Source organism: Poecile atricapillus, chromosome 4 (genome assembly GCF_030490865.1).
Source record: "Poecile atricapillus isolate bPoeAtr1 chromosome 4, bPoeAtr1.hap1, whole genome shotgun sequence".
Taxonomy (NCBI): Eukaryota; Metazoa; Chordata; class Aves; order Passeriformes; family Paridae; genus Poecile; species Poecile atricapillus.
In genome coordinates this window covers 71,162,073-71,178,853 of record NC_081252.1, presented here as the reverse complement: position 1 = coordinate 71,178,853, position 16,781 = coordinate 71,162,073, and the positions used below count along the sequence as shown (strand labels likewise).

Here is a 16,781-nt window from a genome sequence, read left to right as displayed (position 1 = left end):
GTTGTTGAAGGTTGGAGATGACCAGTATAAAACTGAGAAAACTGTGTACTAAGATACCCCGTGACAGGTTATCAGCTGCCATCTCAGTTCCACTGCAGGGGAAGGAAATGTGATTCTTTGTTGCCTGCGGGTAGAGAGAGAGACAGATTACTGTCTTAAATGGTCCTGGAAAAGCTCATAATGAATAAAAAGTGAGTGCCCAGAATTGTACTTCAAAGGAAGATAAATTCTAATTGCAATTGAGGCAGAGAAGGCTTATTAGGGCTATCAAGGGGAGTGGAGCCTGTGTTTTGCAGGAGGAGAATGGATGTGACTGCTCTTTAACTACATGGATGTATTAGCATTCCTGATGGCACAAGTGGTTCTTTTCAGTTCTGCTGCTGCAAAAACACACACATGTTTGCATGAAGAGGTGACAGGCTTGGGAGACTTCACTAGAGAGACCAGTGGATTTCTGAATACAGATTTTTGTTGCTTTCTTGGTGAAACTAAAACATAACTTGCAGTTCTTCTGAAAATAAACTTCTAATGTTGTTTAGTGGACAAAAAGTCATCAGTAAAATACTAATTGTTTTAGAATACCTTGGTAGCTGGAAGTTGTGCTTTTATAGGAAACACAACCAACTTTTTTAGTGGGAAATGCTAAACTTGAGGAAAAGGGGAATTGCTGATGGCTGCCTGAGCTGAGCTGGTGGTCAGTGTGATGCAGCACCACCACACCATCATCACAAATAGGGCTGTTGCTTAGGCAAGTGGTGTTACGTATTTATCTAAACTGCACATCTTCAGCCCTCTTAGTTTGGTGTCCTGTTCAATTAAAAAACCCAAAAGATTTCCTGTAGCTGCAGCTCGGTGGCTGCCTTGCTGACACTTGTAGCTAGCACCGACAAAGCCCAGAGGAAGTGCTGACACGTGTCCTTTCACTGTGCTTTAAGGACGTTTTGGAGGATGACAACTTCCATTAGGGGACACATGAGCAGCTACAGAACAGAGTATTGTGGCTTGTGTGATACCAAAGCTCTCAAGACTAGTCCTCAGGTGATGCTGTGCCTTGAGCAAAGCCAAGAAATTTTCTCAGAGTCGCTCTGTACGACCAACTTTCATATCATGCTCACAGCCATAGTCAAAATCTCCAAATATTGGAAAGGATTTTTACCATCCCCATTGTCTCTGGTTTTTTATTCTCTTTATAGTAAAATAACAGAATGGTTTAGGTCGGGCTAGACCTCTAAGATTACAGAATTACAGAGTCCAAGTGTTAGCCCTGCACTGCCAAGGTTGCTACTAAACATCCTTAAGTGGCACATCCACAAGGCTTTTGTATCTGCCCAGGGATGGTGACTCTGCCACTGCCCTGGGCAGCCTGTTCCAATGCTTGACCATCTTTTCAGTGAAGAAGGTTTTCCTTAGAGCTAATCTAAACCTTCCCTGATGGAACATGAGCCCATTCCTTCTTGTCCTATTGCTTGTTTCTTGGGAAAAGAGATTGACTCCTCTCACCTGGCTAAAACTTGCATTCAGGTACTTGTACAGAGCCATAAAGTCTTCCCTGAGCCCCCTTTTTTTCCCAGGCTAACTAACTGCAGCTCCCTCAGTCATTTCTTACAAGTCTTGTGGTATGGGCCCTTCACCTCCTGGGTCAAGGTAAGGGCAGGAAGAGAGCTTGTAATTTAATTGCAGATGGCCCACTGCATGTTTTGTATTGGCTGTTTAGCAGTTCTAGTGTTTACAGATACTAAAATGGATCAAATCTAGTACCTAGACAAATACCAGTTTCCATAGGTAATGGATAACTTAGATTGTTGGAATTCAGCTGCTCAATACACAAAAAAAGTAATTTATTCTGCCCTAGAACATTTTTTAACTTTCAGGCTATATCTTTATCTATATAAAGGAGGGCCTGTTTCAAGGTTTAAGCATTTTAGACAGTTTAGCAAATCATTCCTCTAGCAGCACAGCCACTGACATCTCATTTCCGAATTTCTTCTGGACTTTGTGCTCCATAAGGAGGTAACTATTAATCTTTGTCAGACTGAAGGCATGTTTCATGCACTCTCTCTTTGCATGCTTGAAAGAGGAGACTCTGATTTGCTGTGTTCTGTTCTCCTTCTGTATCAGGCTCTTTTCCTATAGGAGTTGCTCTGTGACTTAGTTTTTCACATGGAATCTGTGTCCTTATCTGCAAAACCATCCTGTCCATGCAGGGCCAGGGGAAAAAGCACACAGGGTCCAGCAGAGATCAGTTTGAATCCTCGTCTCCTGAAGTGCCACAAGCTTCTGCTACTATTGCCCCTTCACGGATGCCAGGTGCCCACCAAAGCCTCTCTGTCACATCCCTCCTCAGCTGGACAGGGGAGAGAAAAATCTATTGAAAAGGCTTATGAGTCAAGATAAGGCAGGGAGAGATCGTTCACCAGGCACAATCACAGGCAAAGCAAACTCGACTCAGGAAAACCAGTTTTATTACCAATAAAACCAGAGCAGGATAAGGAGAAGTAAAACCAAATCTGAAGAACACCTTCCCCCACCCCTCCCTTCTTCCCTTAAGGCTTAACTTCACCCTGATTTTCTCTCCCTCCACCCCAGAGTGGTGTAGGGGGATAGGGCATGGAGTCTGCAGTAAGTTCATCACACCTTGTCTCTACCACTTTTTGCCCCTCAAAGGATGACCCCTCACATTTTTCTCCTGCTGCAGTGCGAGGTTCTTTCCACCCCTGCAGCCCCCCACTACCAAAGTCTTGCCTTGCCAACCAAATACAAGTATGAATTTTGCCATGGTGGCTGATGAAGTTCTCTGTAGGGCCTGTTTCTGCAAAGGTGAGGCTCTGGGTAATTTTTTTCCCACTAATCCACTCCTTTATGTGCTGTTAGTTTCAAGGAGCTCGGTGATGGGCTCGGTAACAGCAGCACCGGTTTGTCTCAGAAAGCACTGCTCTTAAGTTTCAGAAGACTTGCAGTCTTATTAATAAAACTTGCCATGTAAAAGAGGGGGATGGAATAATGTCAAAATAAAGTCTTTCTTAAAGCACCGTGCAGTTGGGTTTTTTATTATTATTAAGGAGAACAGTTTTTAAAAGTCTGTTACCATGGCAGCAGAGCAGGCTGGCATCTCTGTATCTCAAAAACCCAAGTCTTGTTTGACTATGATTAAAGTAACGGTGGTATTTCAGTTTGCTCGTCTTCAGAGGAAGGGTCTGTGTGATTGCAGAGCAAACAGTATTGGGTTCCTGATCTCTTTTGAAGCTGGGATGGTCTAGTTAGCACACTGCAGTTCCTCAGATTTCCTGTATGGCCCTTCAGGGGAGGGCAGAGCAGGAATAATTCTTCTAAGGGCAAACTCAAGCTGAACAAGGTACTGTTCCCCTCATGCTGGAAAAGAGAGTGTAAGTCTCAAGCTGCTGTGCTGCTGTCATCTGTTGCTTTTTACAGTTTGTGTAAAAGACAGTTTTCTTGGGACCCTGATGCTTATACCTGATCAGATTTTAAAATCTGATGTGTAGAATCATAACAGAGATTCCAGCTCTGGTCTTTTATTAAAGTTGTCAGGAGGATGTTGCAGGTATTGCTCTGAAGAGAGAGAAGAAAGGAGTTTTGAAATGAGTTCTCTAGTACTCATCCAGGCACAGGGTTACAGCATCACTTCACACACTCATCATACAGGAAATACAGGCCCACGAAAGTTGAATTTATTACTCTTTTCCATGGATTCATGAAAAATGAAATAGTAACTACCAGCATGTGAAGTATGGGGGATGATGGGAGGAGAAGAAAGACTGTAGTAGATACAAGCTTGTGTCATAAGGTACTTAATGTAGGCAGGAGTCAGGGACCAGATTTGGTTGCTTGATAGATGCTGTGAACTGCTGCTGGGTGAGCCATACAGCCTGATGGTACCAATCAGGCTGAGCTTTGAGAAATGTCTCTGCTCACTGTTGCTGTGCAGACCTGGTGTGCTCTTTCAGGCTGTCACACCCCAGCTGAGATGAAACCTATTTCCATGGCTGCTCTGATGTGCCGCCCTGGCACTGGCTGGCTCTCACCTCTGCAGAGGAGGAAGGCCACCTAATCCCACCTCTGTAAACAGCTCAATAAAATACTGATTAGGTCATATCCAGGTGCAGCCTTTCTCACGGTCCTGGTCTCAAAGATACTTTGGGCATGTTCAGTGCTTAACAGACACAGGAGGTGGTCAGGACAGGTATGCACTTCATAAACAAGTGCAGTGCTGAGATCAGAGGTAATGGTACTCACAAGAAGGAAAAAATTTCTAGACAAACAACAACCTGTCTTGGTATTTCCTGCCTCAGCTTCCTCATTGCCCTTGAACAGTCTCAGGTTTTTTACTGATGTAAATAATGGACTTCCTTTTGCAGTCAATTTTCTTTTTCCTGGCTGGCTGAACAGCCCTGTATGTTTTTGCTCTTTTACCAGTGCTTTAGGCAGTGGAATAGCTCAACAGCCTCTGTTTTTCAAAAGATTGTTCTTGTGTCTGGGTCTTTGTTCTCTTAAGGATGTGGGGATGTTGTGGGTCTTGCAGAAGTTCAAAGGCTCTGGGGTGCCCCTTCATCCCAGTGTGCTGCTGTTAGATTAGGGTTTGCCTGTTGGTAACAGTACACTGTCATCCTTGTAGTGCCCTGTGCTTCGGGATTTCTGCAGGTACCTGGAGGCAAAACAGATGAATCAGCATCCTGAAATCTAAGGTGAAGAGGAGAAATTACCTCTTCTATTGGAAGAAAGTCATAAACCCATGACTCTGTGCAGATAACCTTCCTGCATGCATAACAAAAAAGAGCAGACAATAAATCAGTTCCAGACCAACCCAAACTGGGGATATCTCAAAAATTGTGTATGTATATCTATCTATATATATCTATATTACCTGAAAAATCTGTAAACATTTACAGTAGGAATACCTGTGTTACTGTCTATGGGTTTGTGTTTTTAATTTGTTTGTTTTTCTAATGTGGAGCATACCAGCTTGCTTTCACTTGCCCAGATTTCTTTGTGCAGACTCTTGTTTCTACCCTTCAGAATAAAGCTACCATATGTGACTTTTAGTATGTTGCCTAGATTAATTTTAAAGAGGCTTAAAAGACATAGTTCTCAGTGAGAAGTAGTTTTCTTAAGAGCATGCTTGATGTTGGGTTTGATCCTGTATGTTACAGTGATCCTATTGTAGGGATAATCGTAGAGGGGAAAAAAACTGGTACCCTTATCATTTAAGATCACGTAGGTTGGTCTCAGTTAATTAGTTAACCGGAATGAAGCTCTTGCAGCTTATAGTAACAGTAAGACTTGAAAACTACAAGCAGAAGTGTTACAAAAACATAAAGACATAAAATCCTATTTTAAGAAAAATATTTCACTTGTGCGTGGTTATTTCCTTGGAGTTAGGAGATAGTCCAGCCCATCTGTAAACAATAATATTGACTGTTTTGGCACCAGACTTGGCTCAGATGTGTCTGCACGTGAGCAGGCTCGATTTTTGTTTTCAGACGATAAAGAGCGTTAGGAAGGGGGTAGAATGTCACGCTTGCTGTTAAACAGCTCCTGGAAGCTTGTTTTGATCTCTGTTTACACAATTTTTTTTTTCCTTTTCTTTCTTTTTCTCTTCTCTCCACCGCTATAAATCAGCGGCTTCCTGCGCCGATCAACCTGCCGTGGCACCTGGCGTACGGTGCCCTCCTTTCCAGTAAAGAGTCTAGACAGCAAATTCCCTGGAAGCGTATGCCATTCCGGATCGTTATGCCTTTTTGCTTTTTTGTGGAGGCTTTTCAGCAAGTGCATTACCTCACCCGTCGGCCTGGAGATTGCGCAGCCCGCGCCGCTGATAGGGCTGCAGAGCCCCGCGCAGAGCCAATGGAGAACTTGGGCTGCAAACTCTTAATGAGCAAAAGAGCAGCGGCTCGTTTAGGGCTCCCTGCTTAATGTGGGGGCTTTTTTTAAGTGTTACTTCAGAAAGACAAGCCACTTAACAATTATGTGCCATATTGCTGACCAGTGAAGCTGAACAAATAGCTATTTACATTGACAGATCAGAGGAATGTGTAAGTGCATCGTGGTAACCTACATTTTCTGTGCCAAGAGATTTGCAGCTGACTGCCTGGGTGACTCACTCCTTGGATTAGGAGATGAGGTAATGCTTTTGAGATACAGGGTGATGTCATTCCTTTACCTGAGCTGCATGCCGATGCTAGTTGCTAGTACTTTCAAGGAAAGTCCCTTTTCTGTTTCTGATGTACTAGCGAATGAGCTGCATAATTCAGATAGTTGTTGTTATTAATGTCCTTCCAAAGCCTCTGGCTGAACTGCGCTTTTGAAAACAGATGTCACCACAAGTGGCCACAAATGCCTTTTGTTACACATGTATGTGGGCACCTGCAAGTGGCACATTTGCATACCTTCCCCATTCTTCAAATAAAGCTATTTTGTTAAAAGAAGACCTTTGTGGTAATCAGGTGCTGTCTCTTGTCAGCACTGTGTCATGTAATGTACTTATGGATAGAGTCATCTTAAAGTGATTTTTCACCCTGTCTGTTTCTGTAGTGAAATAGCTCATTTATGATGATTAGTAACCCAAATGTCTCACCTGCACTTAGGGTCAGTTTAACCTTATCCACTCCTACTCTGGCATTTTCCTTCACTGCAACAGCTCTTTCTGCTGCCTGTGCTCCCTTTCCTGATGTGTTCATGGATAGCAGCTGTGTCTTTTCTCAGCTTTTTCCTCCCAGTGTCTCTCAGGACTTGCTGCTACTGCAGATGCCCTCAAGGTTGGGAGCGTGGGCAGGTGATCAGCAGAGCTGACCAACAACGTCATCTGTCCTCTGCAGCTTATGGGGACCAAGGTTTTAACAGTCGAGCAGGCAGAAAGCCACTGTCAGGGAAGCCGTAACCTGATTTGCTCCATAAATTGGGAGTATATAGGTGTGTGTTGCTGAGTCAGCTTCATATATCTTGGAAATTTGGGTGTGATTCCTAGAACTAGCCAATGTGTGTGTGCTGGTTCCTGGTGGAAAATTTCCAACTCGGGCCATGGAGCCAGAGCTTTGGGGCAGGGGTGGCACTTAAAGTAACATGTGTTACACTGTCCCCAGAGCTTGTGGTTGCTGCAGTCTTCCTTGCTCAGCAGCAGTTCTTTGGCAGTTTACACCACTGTCTCCATTCTTCACAAACCATGGAATGGTCTCCAGCCCTTGGAGCAGAGTTTCTCATACTGGCATGGGCCTTCAGACTTACTTGTACATGTATGGATCTTGTGCAGATCCATTCAGAGGATTTGTTAATGCAAAGTAACAGCTGCACAGGCTAAAAGTTGTCATCAGAATTATTAGGGGCTTCTGAAAGAGTATATTACAAAAACATTTTGTGGTATTACTCTTCTGTGTTGAATGTTTTCACAAGGTATTTCCACCATGGTTACAGCTGCAATTTTGGCACTGACATTTTGGTTTTAAAAAGGTGTTTTCCAAATCTTCCCAGTCTTTTGTTTCGCAAGACCACAAGGTTGCTCTGAATATGAATGTTTATATAAACCTTATGTGTTTGCTTTATTTGTCCACTGATCAGGTGATCTCCACAAATGACACCCCCCCCACTCCCCACCAGAATATTTGCTTTTTTGTTGGTTTATTTCTCTGTGTGTGTATAGGGCTGTGTCTGTTTATTTTTCCTCCCCAATAGTAGGCCATAATGCTCCATTTGTGTATCACATGCATCTTTTCCAGGATGTTTGGCCTTTATTGCCATAAGGTAAATATCTGAGAGGGAAAGAACACACCTAGTTTTGCTTTGTAAAGAGCTTCACAGCTAGTCTCAGGGGTTTATTTTTATCATCACTTCAATTACACATTGTGCTCCTGAGAGGAGTTTTTATTTCAATTGTCTGTCATCATGAGGCTTTTCAAAGCTGGAAAGCATCGGTGTTGGATCCTTTAGGGATGTTAAATACCAGCAGTGTGGGGTAACTCACCTGAATTTTCTCTTTAAATGAGGTGTGTCAAACAGTGTATGAGGAGATACTAGTCATGACATGCACACATCTACAACATCTGTCTTTCCCTCCCTGTTCAGGTGAATCCCAGCTTTGCTTAATGCTGTTTGCTAGACTCTGACCCAGTTAGAGGAATAAAAAGTTCCATGTTATATGGAATTTGAAACATGCAGAAGATGTGGTTTCAGATCCTCACAGTGGCTCCAGAAATAATAACAAGAAACCTTCTGCATCTTTTGTACCACTTCATAATACCTATCTGTGCCTTGGAGTCTGTGCAGGAATACTTTTTTCCAAGTGACTAATACAGATGTACCAGAAGCAGTCTTTAATTCCTAATGTGTCAAGTATCTGAATTTAATGTAATTATATTGTAGGATACTGCCCAAGTGGACAGAGGTTCTGAAAAATCACTAAAACCTCCCATGTTAATCCATATCTTCAGAAGCTAAGATTATGTGGATTACAAATTCTCACTGTTCTTGATGGGCACAGCCACTGTGGCTCCACAGCATTAGTTATGGTCCATCATGCTGATAATGAGTTTCTTAATAAGTCCCTTAGTACTCACTGACAATGACTCATACTTCCGAACTAGGATCTCCTTGAAAATCTCTGTGTAATGGATGAAATATTGTATCCTAGTGAAGATTTTTTAATTTATTTATTTTTTTTAACCTGTGTGTTTAGGGAAAAGCTAGGCAATTTTTAAAGGAATGGTGTGCTTAGAGATAAGCAATTCTGAGGAGAAGTCAGATTTAACTGTCTGGAGAGACAAAGGTGAAATGTGAGCTCTGATCTCAGTGATAATTGCTCTCTCTGCTTTACAGAAAGTTGGATATTCTAGAATAGACATGAATTAGTTGTGAAAACAGCCTCAGTTGTACTTTTAAAATTACTCTATCTTGAAACTATCACCAGTAATCTGCAAAACTTTGCACTCTAACCAATGCCTGTCTCTTGGAGAATGCTTCAACCCACATCGCATTTTCTGCAGTTTTGGATGAAACCTGTCAACTCATCAAGCTTTCAAATGTTTTGAAGAGGTGTCACACACTGAACTGTTTTTTAACTAAGAATAGTGAAATGTGGATTTGATTTGAATGTCTGAAAGTTTTCTGTCTTCAGTATAACTTTGAAAAATAGGACTCTGAATACAAAACCATTAGGACACTAGAGCATAATGCACTGGACTTGTTTATATGGCATTTCTCCTGCCATTTGTGGTCTGTGGGTTTTGGTAAAATTATGGTTAAATCGTAGCTAACCTTGAATTCAATTATTTTAGGCGTTTGGAAATAAGATGATTATCCCTTCCTTGGATGGGGACCTCTTCCAGTGGGATCGAGATAGAGAGAGCATGGAAGCCGTTCCTTTCACTGTTGAATCTCTTCTCGAGTCATCCTACAAATTTGGCGAGGACGTTGTCTTAGTTGGGGGAAAGTCTTTGACCACCTACGGGCTGAGCTCCTATTCAGGGAAGGTAAGAGCCTGAGAAGGTGTTTTGTGTCTATGTGTTTTAAGATCTGCATTGCAAACAGCAAACTCCTGAGGTTTAAACTGTGGTGCAGCTCGAGTGTTCATCTGCAGGGCACAAAGGGGCAGAAGCTGAGCTTGATGGGCTGCAGTCGGTGGCAGGGGACTGCAGTCTCCTGTCTGGGAGCTCCTGCTCTGCCCCCTGTGCTGGCTTTAGCCCTTGTCTCACCATTTGCTAACCCAGCAGAACGCTGTTCACTTTTTACTGCAGTAGTTTTGTGCTGGGTTAGCTGTAGCAGGGGATCAGGGAGTGCCAGAGCCAGCACAAGGGAAGGGACAGGGAATTTGTCACCAGAGCATGGTGAGAGGTTGGGAGGGATAACCCCTTCCTGTGGGAGGAGTCCAGCTTTTATCATCTGGCACTGTTTGAAGTAGACTTTGCAGTTCAGCTCACTGTGTATTAATGCTTTAGGTGACACCTTTTTTTCAGCTAATTTCAGATTTTTCAAAACTAATGAGAACACAAAAAATTCAGCATATGCAAAAGTTAAGGACTCTTAGTTGTCAGTGTGTTTACTATCAGAAGTTGTTCTCCTTATATTTTAAAGTCTTATTTAAAAGTTAAGTTAAATGTCAGGTCTCATTGAAGTGCTTGTAGATACTTTGTGTAGTGAGGAACAGACATCTGGTGATTCAGAAACATTGCATTTTAAAACAAGCTAAAAAATAGATTCAGTGAAAAAATTTTAAAGGTCCTAGTGTTTGTTTTCAACAAAATCAGAGTGGGTACACTTCTGTGGTGTGGTGTGGAATCATCACTAATGATGAAGCACACAGATCCCGAAGCAGAGTTCATGAATTCCTTTTGATTTCCTCACTGGTCGCAGAGAGCTCTGTGCACCAACAGGCTCCTCCTCCAGTGCTCAGAAGAGGAAATTTTCATTTCTGTTTTGATTCCTGGCTTATGCTCACAGTAGCAAAGCTGCTTCCTAGAGGAAATAGTACCTGACTCTTCCTTCCTAAGAGTTTGGGCAGTTTCATCTCTCTGGCATTACCCATATAATGCAAATTCTCATTGAGATTTGGGACTGTTGGAAACTGTATGACTGTGAGAGTTCATTAATGTTTTCTTTTCCTTTTAATAGCTGACAAGGCAAAGGGGGAAGGCGTTGTGGTATTTTATATAAATCAATAGTACTTCATTTGAAGCTGATAGAGTTAGGCTGAGACGAATATGACATGAAAGCAGAATTATCTGTGGGTCTTGCAGGAATGTTCTTTTGATGTCCATAGAACTAGTGGGAAAAGAGAGAGCTCAGGTTTCTTTGTGTTAGAAGTACATGCAAAATATAGTCAAATGGTAGTCAAAATACCACAGACTGTAAACTTCCTAGAATCCTTTGAAAGTTTTCATTATGAAAAGCCGTTATCTCTTAAACCAGGCTTTTCAGCATCCCTCCAGCCGAACATCTAAAGTCACAGAGTTCCAAACTGCCTGCCAGCCAAGAACAGGCTGTAAGGATTGTTAGCTTTGAATATTGCTGTTGATTACATTTGTTTTGAAGTTGCACATGTGAGCCTGCCTTGTCCCTCAGGTGAAGTACATCTGCTCAGCCGTGGGCTGCCGCCGCTGGGATGATGAGGAGACAGAGCAGGAGGAGACGCTCCTGTTACACCGCACCCAGAAAACCGTCCGAGCTGTGGGGCCACGCAGTGGCAATGAAAAGTGAGTCAGAAATGTTCAGGAACAGTCCCGTAGAGATGGTGAGACAGAAAAGATAGGAATCAGATCACAGTTGCTTCCTTTGTCCTTGCTCACCTCAGGAATATTTGCCACTGTAGTACTGCACAATGCAAATGTCACTATAATGTTTGTTCTAACTATTGTTTTTGTACAAGAGGAGACAGTTTAAAAGTCCTCTTATAATCTACTCACTTTAAGGTTCTTTACCTACTAATGGTTATTGTCACTGGGGAGGGGGGTGTTAAACGTGATGTCTTAAGCTTTCATTTTAAGTTGATGTTTTAAATCATTCTTAAATTTATGTTGTTCATTCCATAATGTAGGTGGTGTGTTCTTTCTAAACTGAAGAAACTGGTTCAATCTGTGATTTTTCTAACACTGTCACATTGAAGTTTTAATACATCAAGATTTCTTTAAAATTGCAGACATGTATTTTCTGAAAAACAAAACAAAAACCAAACTCACTTCATAAAACACGGACTTCAAAAGCTGGGTTCTGTACATAGATACAAGTAACTACCCAGCAACATAGTGGAGAACCAGTCATTCCCTGTTCCCCTGCTCCCTCTTCTGTTTGCAGCACGATGTGACAGGTTGTGAATTTGTAGCCTATCAGAGAGAACATAATGAGAACTCAGTCGATTAACAGATCAGATGTCTGAGAGTATAAATCTTGGTTTCTGTTTTTATTGGAGACAGATATTAGCCAGGAGAGGTGTGTCAAAACCATAGTATTTAGTCTGGTGTCCCAGAATCCTCCTGTCTCTGCGGTGAGAAACAGAGGTGCTTTCCTGGTGACACAGAATGGGTAGGAAACGTCTGGGGTTTTAATACAGAATAAGTAACATCTTTAATAAATCAACTGAGTGTATGAAATATGCCAAACCTTTACCTGAAGGGTGTAAATTCTTTGAAGAGCCAGTTTGGGCTCCTGGTGGTTGCCAGATTGGTAAGAAGCATTAGGTACCCAAATACACTGTTCAAGAAATATTTACCACTTCATGCTGTCCAAGACACAAACATGCCATCCTTTTTCCATCTGTCTCTTTGTAGGTTTACAAGAACTGAAGAGTTTTTTTGCTGTGCAAGAAAACTCTGCTCCTTACACATTTCATTTTGGTGTTAACCTATGGGACATGAGCAGTCCTGGTTTCATGAAGTACCTGTCAAAGGATCTGAGTTAGCTTGTATGTGTCGTTAAACAAAAAAAGAATTGCCCCTTTCTCAGTTTGAAAAATCTTGTTTCCAGTTAAATCCACTTAATTAGTGAAGAGAAAAATGGCTTGTTAGAATGCTTTTTCCTAGCAGCATTGTACTTACTGCTTTCATCAGCTACTGAAGGTTTTCTTACTAAGCAGACCCAGCTGTAATGCTTGATGATTTTAATTTCTCCCTTCATACACTAAACCTTCAATGCCATTGGCCCTACTTCACCAGCTTTTTCCTCAGTTCACCCATCATGTTGGACAACATTTCTCAGCTTGTTTGATTTGTGTTCTGGATTAGCACTCCCCTCCTAGTACAGTTTTGTTCATTTGACAGTCTGAGAGTTTACTATGAAAATATGGGCCAAATATAGGTAATTCAGTTTAGAAATCTTCTGCACAGAGGACTTTGGACTTCCCTGGAATATAAAAGCTGTTTCTACAAAGGTTTTATCTTTTTCTTTGAGGTGGAATTTCAGTGTTGGTCACTTTGAGCTGCGCTATGTCCCAGATATTGAAACTAGAGCAGGATACATTGAGAGCAATTTTAAATCAACTATGAACAAAGAAGAAACAAAAATTATTTCAGATGTGGATGAGCAGGAAGCTATGATGAAAGACACAGTGATAAAGGTCTCTGTGGCTGACTGGAAGGTGATGGCTTTTAACAGACGAGGAGGACATCTGGAATGGGAATACCAGGTAGGGGGAAAGACAGAATATTAAATATCACAAAAGTAGACGTTTTGAAGATGTCTTTCATCTTTGGTTTCAGGCACTGTCTTTGTAAAGAAGCACACATCTGCTTGTAATTTTTTTTTTACTGAAGTTCTGACTTTGAGCTGCTGCATCTGTTACAAAAATTTAAACAAGAAATTTAAGCACTTTTTTATTATTCTTATTTAATAGCTCATTAATACAACATTAATTTTCCAATTACCTCTCTCCCCTTCAGTTTTGCACTCCAATTGCTTCTGCATGGCTGCTTAAGGATGGCAAAGTAATTCCAATAAGTCTATTTGATGACATGAGTTACACAGCTAATAATGAGGTACTAGAAGATGAAGAAGATCTTGTGGAAGCTGCCAGAGGGGCCACAGAATCCAGTGTCTACTTGGGTGAGACACCAACTGCAGCATTTTCTGTAGCAAACATTATTCATTTCTCTGTTGAGGTTATAGTAAAGCAAATCTTTTTTACTGGTAGATTTCAAACCCATAAATCTTTTCCATTTTGATTCTGAAATGTTCATTGCTTTGTAGTTTCAGTACATTGGAAATGACTAACAGTCTTGAAACTTCAGAAGGCAGGTTGACAGCTAACGAAACAGCCTTATTGTCTATTGATTTGTACACTGATTGCAGTAACTTACTGTGAAGAAAATTCAGATAAGATTTTACATGGCTTAGTCTTCATTCAGCTGTCAGGATTCATTGGATGTGGTTTGTGACAATTTGAAATAGAGTGGCTCAAGGTCCTCTTCAGCTGTCTCTGGGAGGTAAAGGTGCTTTAGTTTTCTTAGGCTTGGTTTGCCTTAGCCTTTTTCCCTAAGTCTTTGCACCTTGTAGCTTTCCAGTTCATGGTTAGAAAACAGATAAAGAGTAACACTGGGAAGAGGCCAGATTGATCCAGCCTTCCTCGTAATGGCTGTTTTGTGCAGCATTAACAAGGGTGGGAAGTTTGAATGAGGTCTTACTTCTGCAAATCCCAAACTCCTTTATAGCTCTTAAAAATTGCTGGCACTTTCCTGTAGCACCAGCTTTCCAGCAGTAACAAGGAGAAGTCCTGAACTCTTGCTTTCCTGGAATAGAGGGAAGATCATACTGAATTTATTGAGCCTAGCAGCCAGACTCAGTATCTCAGGTTCTCTGAATATGAAGGAATATTTTCAAAAATGTTTTTAACCATGTATTTTGACTAGGCAGTTTTATTCCAGGGGTAAGAGAACCAAATCTAAAGACTAACACTTCCTTGTTTATTACTTAGGTATGTTCAGGGGCCAGTTGTATCTTCACTCATCAGTCAGAATTTATGAGAAATTCCCAACCAACCCAAAGGCTCTGGAATCCAGGAATGATAATGCAATTATTCCTCTTCCCAAAATCAAATGGAAACCTTTAATCCGTAAGTAATAATTCAGAGTTTAATTTATTTCCTCAGCTCAGAAAAGACAGGACATTTTTCTGATTTCCAGTGTGTTTCAAACTACTCTGATGTTTCCAACTGTAAACAACCTCAGGAATATCTCTGTGCTTTAATAAGTGTTTATGTTTTTCTAATTAAATGTTTAATGTCTTGTTTTCTTTTAGTAGGGATTTGACAGGGTGTTTATTAGTAATGAAATGTTTGGTCTTCTTAAACAAATCTTTCAACAAAAAGAGGAAGAAGTTTTTTTGCAGTGATGTGAATATGAGTGAATTGACTTGTCAAGGGGGAGAATTATTAAGGAACTGTTACTTTAAAGTACCTTTCTTAATGTTTCCTTCTAGGAAGTTTACTTCTCATGATCCAATTCAAGAGGCATTTTGTAAGATTATGCAACTGGAGTTCTCTTTAAATTAATGTGAGAACAGAATTTTACAGACAATGGAGATTTTATATACTCTGCAGAAAAAGCAGTCTGTACTTGAAATAAAGCTCAGAAAATTTTGTATTTTCTATGCTTAGATTCTCCTTCTAGGACTCCAGTGCTGGTGGGCTCTGATGAGTTTGATAAGTGTCTCAGCAATGACAAGTATTCTCATGAGGAATACAGCAATGGAGCACTGTCGGTTCTGCAGTACCCATATGGTAGGTGAAGTTCCAGACTTTGAAGTGTGTCAAATACCTAGGTTTTATTATCTGTGATTTTCAATAGATGACCATTTGTTTGACCTTAAATATGTGCATTTTTTTAATATTTAATGAACTAGGAAATTTTTGCTCTAACTATGATTCGTGGATTGCGATGGAGGTACCACGTGAAGCACAACAAAGTTCCAGGAATTGGTACTGAAGAGCTGTTGTGTGTGCTGCTGTTGCTATTGAGAGTTGTTTGCAGTGGAAAAATCTTGGGAATTACTTTTTTCTGAATTTGCTAACAGTGCTGGAGACTCAGGATGATTGTCACAAGTTTTCCATATGGAAGATATTCTGATTTAAAGCTAGGGAGTCCTAGTTGCTGTCCACAACCCTAATTAACTGAATTTGCTTATGTGCCATTTAAAATCAAGGGGCATGAAAATAAAAACACCCCATGTCTGTTGAGGAGAGCTGTTAATGAGAAGCCAAAGCTGTTTCATAGGTACCTGCAAGTAAATCTGTGTTCTCTTTGTGTGTTTTATACACAGATAATGGTTATTACTTACCCTACTACAAGAGGGAGAGAAATAAACGTAGCAATCAGATCACTGTTAGATTTTTTGATGACACAAATTACAAGAACATTCGCAAAAAGGATCCTGTTCTTCTTCTTCACTGGTGGAAAGAAATTGTTGGCACCATTGTATTTTGTATTGTGGCCACAACATTTATTGTGCGCAAACTCTTCCATCCCCACCCCTACAGCAGAGTAAGTATTTTTTTCTGAATCCCAAATACAGAAGGAATTATTTTAGCTGTTTCTTTCAGTTTGGACTCTGCAATGAGTAATATTAATAAGTTAATAACTAATGAGATAACAATATCAAAAGCCTAAATTTATTGTTTAATCTGTGTGTGAAGGCTGCCAGCTGCCACATACAATTTGCTTAACTGCTTCAGCAAGCAGATTAGACTGCTTCTGACGTGTCTGGAGATATTTATTTAATGCCATATCTAGGATACAAACCAGTCTCAGGCACTCAAGGAGTTGATTTTGTCTGTTTGTTTGTTTTGTTCTTGTTTTGGAAATCCTTGTTAGCTGCGGAAGGAGTCTGAAACACAGTGTCAGACTGATTGTAAGTATGAGCCCACTTGTGGAGACATTAAAGACAACAGCTGGAGTGATGCCAAGAACTCTGGATATGTGTCAAGGTGAGGTCTGTTCAACACAACATAAACAGGGTATTTAATCAGTATGGCTGCTAATACTGTCTGGAGATAGAAAGAGTAGGTGTTCGTCTGTTCTTACCTAGGAACAGTCCTCTGCAGGATAATCAGCATCTGGCAGAGAGGACTCTGTGACCCCATTACTTGTGGGACATTGCAGTTACAATTAGTCTGCAAAATTCCAGAGAGTCAACAGATTACATGTGATCAGAAGTATTGCTCTTATATTTCTTGCTGATGCACAAAATAAGAGATTGATCCTTGTGGGTCTTAATCATGTTAATTATGGGTCTTGTAGGTCTTAATTGTGGATGTGTTTATGGTGTAAGGCAGAGAAAGGCAGTTGCAGATGGAAATA

General features: G+C 41.0%; 1 protein-coding gene across 1 annotated transcript in view; it reads left to right on the top strand.

Moving 5' to 3' along the window:
* The window catches only part of EIF2AK3 (eukaryotic translation initiation factor 2 alpha kinase 3), a 42,075-nt gene that overhangs the window by 12,356 nt on the left and 12,938 nt on the right, over window positions 1-16,781 (top strand). Inside the window, exons 3-10 of the mRNA XM_058838336.1 lie at window positions 9,279-9,473; window positions 11,062-11,192; window positions 12,883-13,117; window positions 13,371-13,533; window positions 14,402-14,539; window positions 15,083-15,205; window positions 15,745-15,965; window positions 16,296-16,408. Coding sequence (XP_058694319.1) covers window positions 9,279-9,473; window positions 11,062-11,192; window positions 12,883-13,117; window positions 13,371-13,533; window positions 14,402-14,539; window positions 15,083-15,205; window positions 15,745-15,965; window positions 16,296-16,408 — 1,319 coding nt within the window. The remainder of the gene's footprint in view (window positions 1-9,278; window positions 9,474-11,061; window positions 11,193-12,882; window positions 13,118-13,370; window positions 13,534-14,401; window positions 14,540-15,082; window positions 15,206-15,744; window positions 15,966-16,295; window positions 16,409-16,781) is intronic.